This window comes from Aristolochia californica, unplaced genomic scaffold, assembly GCF_029961685.1.
Source record: "Aristolochia californica isolate CCGP_79_NKW_82.1479 unplaced genomic scaffold, dmAriCali1.0.hap1 SCAF_1, whole genome shotgun sequence".
Classification (NCBI taxonomy): domain Eukaryota; kingdom Viridiplantae; phylum Streptophyta; class Magnoliopsida; order Piperales; family Aristolochiaceae; genus Aristolochia; species Aristolochia californica.
Window position 1 is genome coordinate 51352162 of NW_027181770.1, and position 2081 is coordinate 51354242.

The 2081-nt window shown below is 49.9% G+C and overlaps 1 protein-coding gene across 1 annotated transcript; it reads right to left on the reverse strand.

Annotated features, from left to right (window-relative positions):
• Positions 1 to 428: 428 nt before the first annotated feature.
• On the reverse strand, positions 429 to 1826 carry LOC137950139 (trihelix transcription factor ASIL2-like). The gene has a single exon (XM_068796527.1). The coding sequence runs from the start codon at positions 1639 to 1641 to the stop codon at positions 709 to 711; it is 933 nt and encodes a 310-aa protein (XP_068652628.1). The 5' UTR covers positions 1642 to 1826; the 3' UTR covers positions 429 to 708.
• Positions 1827 to 2081: the final 255 nt, after the last annotated feature.

Below are 2081 nucleotides of genomic sequence, written 5' to 3' on the forward strand. Positions count from 1 at the left end.
AAAACACCACAGTACAGCCAGGGTTGAATGATGAAACCATCAGGTGTGAACTGCTCTCATCTTCTACAATCACCGACATCCCCAAGCTCTTGCCGAGTAGAAGAGCATATGAGGACCTCGGAAAGCCGTGGCAGTTAATTGGTTTAATAACCAAAGCCAACCTTTGATGCTCCATGAACGATCGCAGAACTGTTCGGTAGAAACTCAGAACCAACTCTGCCGCGGCATTTGCTTACCAACACGTAGCATAGACACGGAGAAACATCTCGAATTCCCAGGATCTGAACAGCTTCTCCAGCAGCTTAATTAAGAGTGAGCAAATAAGAAGACTGCTTCAGAAGCTTCCCTTTCATCGATCTAATGAATAATAGACATGATCACATTGTTACAGGCGAGATATCAGGTAGAGACTTCAGAGTGATTCAAGATTGAGATGAAAGATCAAAAGATCACCCAAATAAAAATACAATCCCACAATCGTCTTAGAACGCATCATGAAACTCTACGCAGGAGGTACACTCTTACAGGCATCTGAGCTGATTCTCAGGTCACTTTTATAGGTTCCCAATTGGGTAGGTCTTACCAAAGGGCAACCAATTTCCTAGAATAAAAAGTAATAAAGCAAAAGAAAAAGAAGAAGACGAGGGACGACTAAAAAACCTAACCTGCTTTATTCACCGTGCCTCTGTCTCCCCAACTCTGGCCCCCTCAGCTGTGTAAGCTACTAATCTCCATTTGGGTCTTCATATAAAACTGCATTCTCTGCAACTCAAGCTCCCTCAAGAAACTCATCCTCTGTTTCTCCATCTCTGTCACTTGCTTCAGCTTCGCTCTCTCCGCTCTCTCATACAACTCCCCAAATCTCTCTATGGCCCTGGTTAACTCCCTCAGGGAATCCCCAACTTCTCGATCACCTTCCTTCCCCAACCTTCTCTTCTTCCCATTTACCATCACCGGTGGGAAACTGTCACTGGAATCTTCCGAATTCGCATGATGCTGGCGTACCGATCGGGCTCTAGTCGGCACGGTGACGGGCAATTTAGCCAGAGGGGGTTGAGGAGGTGGCAAAGCAGGGGGTTTTGGAGTAGCGGTAGGTCCGCCTATCAGTCGGTCGAGCTTCTGGAAGAAGATCCAATTGGAAAGTCCACCGCAAGAACCAATCTTCGCCTTCTCGACCTTGTACTTCTTCTTCAAAGTATCAATTCTATTCTTACATTGAACATCGGTCTTAGGAGTTTTCCGGTAATTCTCACGGGAAGTAACAGCGTCAGCGACCTCCTGCCAGTGGTTGTGTTTGAGATTCCCGCGGCTGAGATGCAGATAGCGGTCGCCCCAAGCATCAATAAGAGTGTCCGTGGCACCTTCGCTCCAGCAATCCTCACGGCCGCCGCCGGGAGGGCGAGGGTTCTGAATAGGGAGCGCAAGGGTTAGGTTTTTGTGGGAAGTGGGGGCAGGAGCCGCTAGGGTTACAGTCGGAGGCACCGGACGGGAAGCCGGAGGCAGCGATGAAACAGCGATCGGCGGTGGCTGGTGGGAGATACCATCGTTTTCGTTGTCCTCGTCTTCCTCGTCAAGATCGTAGTCCTGATTATGTTCCTCTTCGTGCTCCTGCTCCTCTTCCTCGTTGGAATCGTCTTCCATGGGGGATGAGGCCAAGATCCGGCGACAGAGAGGGGAGGGGCAAATTAAGGCAGGGCGTGTGAAGGATGACTGCGGGGAAAGCGCAGGAGAGGGGGAGAAAGTAGATAGGGTTCCGTGTGCCGACCGGCGGAGGGTTGACGGGCGTTTTCACGGGTGCTATGTGGAATTGTCATCTTTTTATGATAATAAAATTTGGTAATGTAATTAGGTTGTTTGTTCTAAAGGTTTTTTCTTTTTGTTTTCAGAAATCGCGTAGGGGGAGGGCTTTTTGACGGGGAAACGGGCGGACCTGATGCCGTCCGTCCAGAATCTGGGGCGACAATGGACGTGGACGAGCACGAAGGTCACAGACGCTTCACGTGGGCCGTCTTTCATGTGTTGGGCCCAGTATGGTACCCGTACTCACTCAGGGGTAGCTTCGAACCAAGCCGGCTCGCAAG

Excerpts from the sequence above, each read along its gene's own strand:
- LOC137950139 (XM_068796527.1), bottom strand. The coding sequence starts at position 1,641 with ATGGAAGACGATTCCAACGAGGAAGAGGAGCAGGAGCACGAAGAGGAA.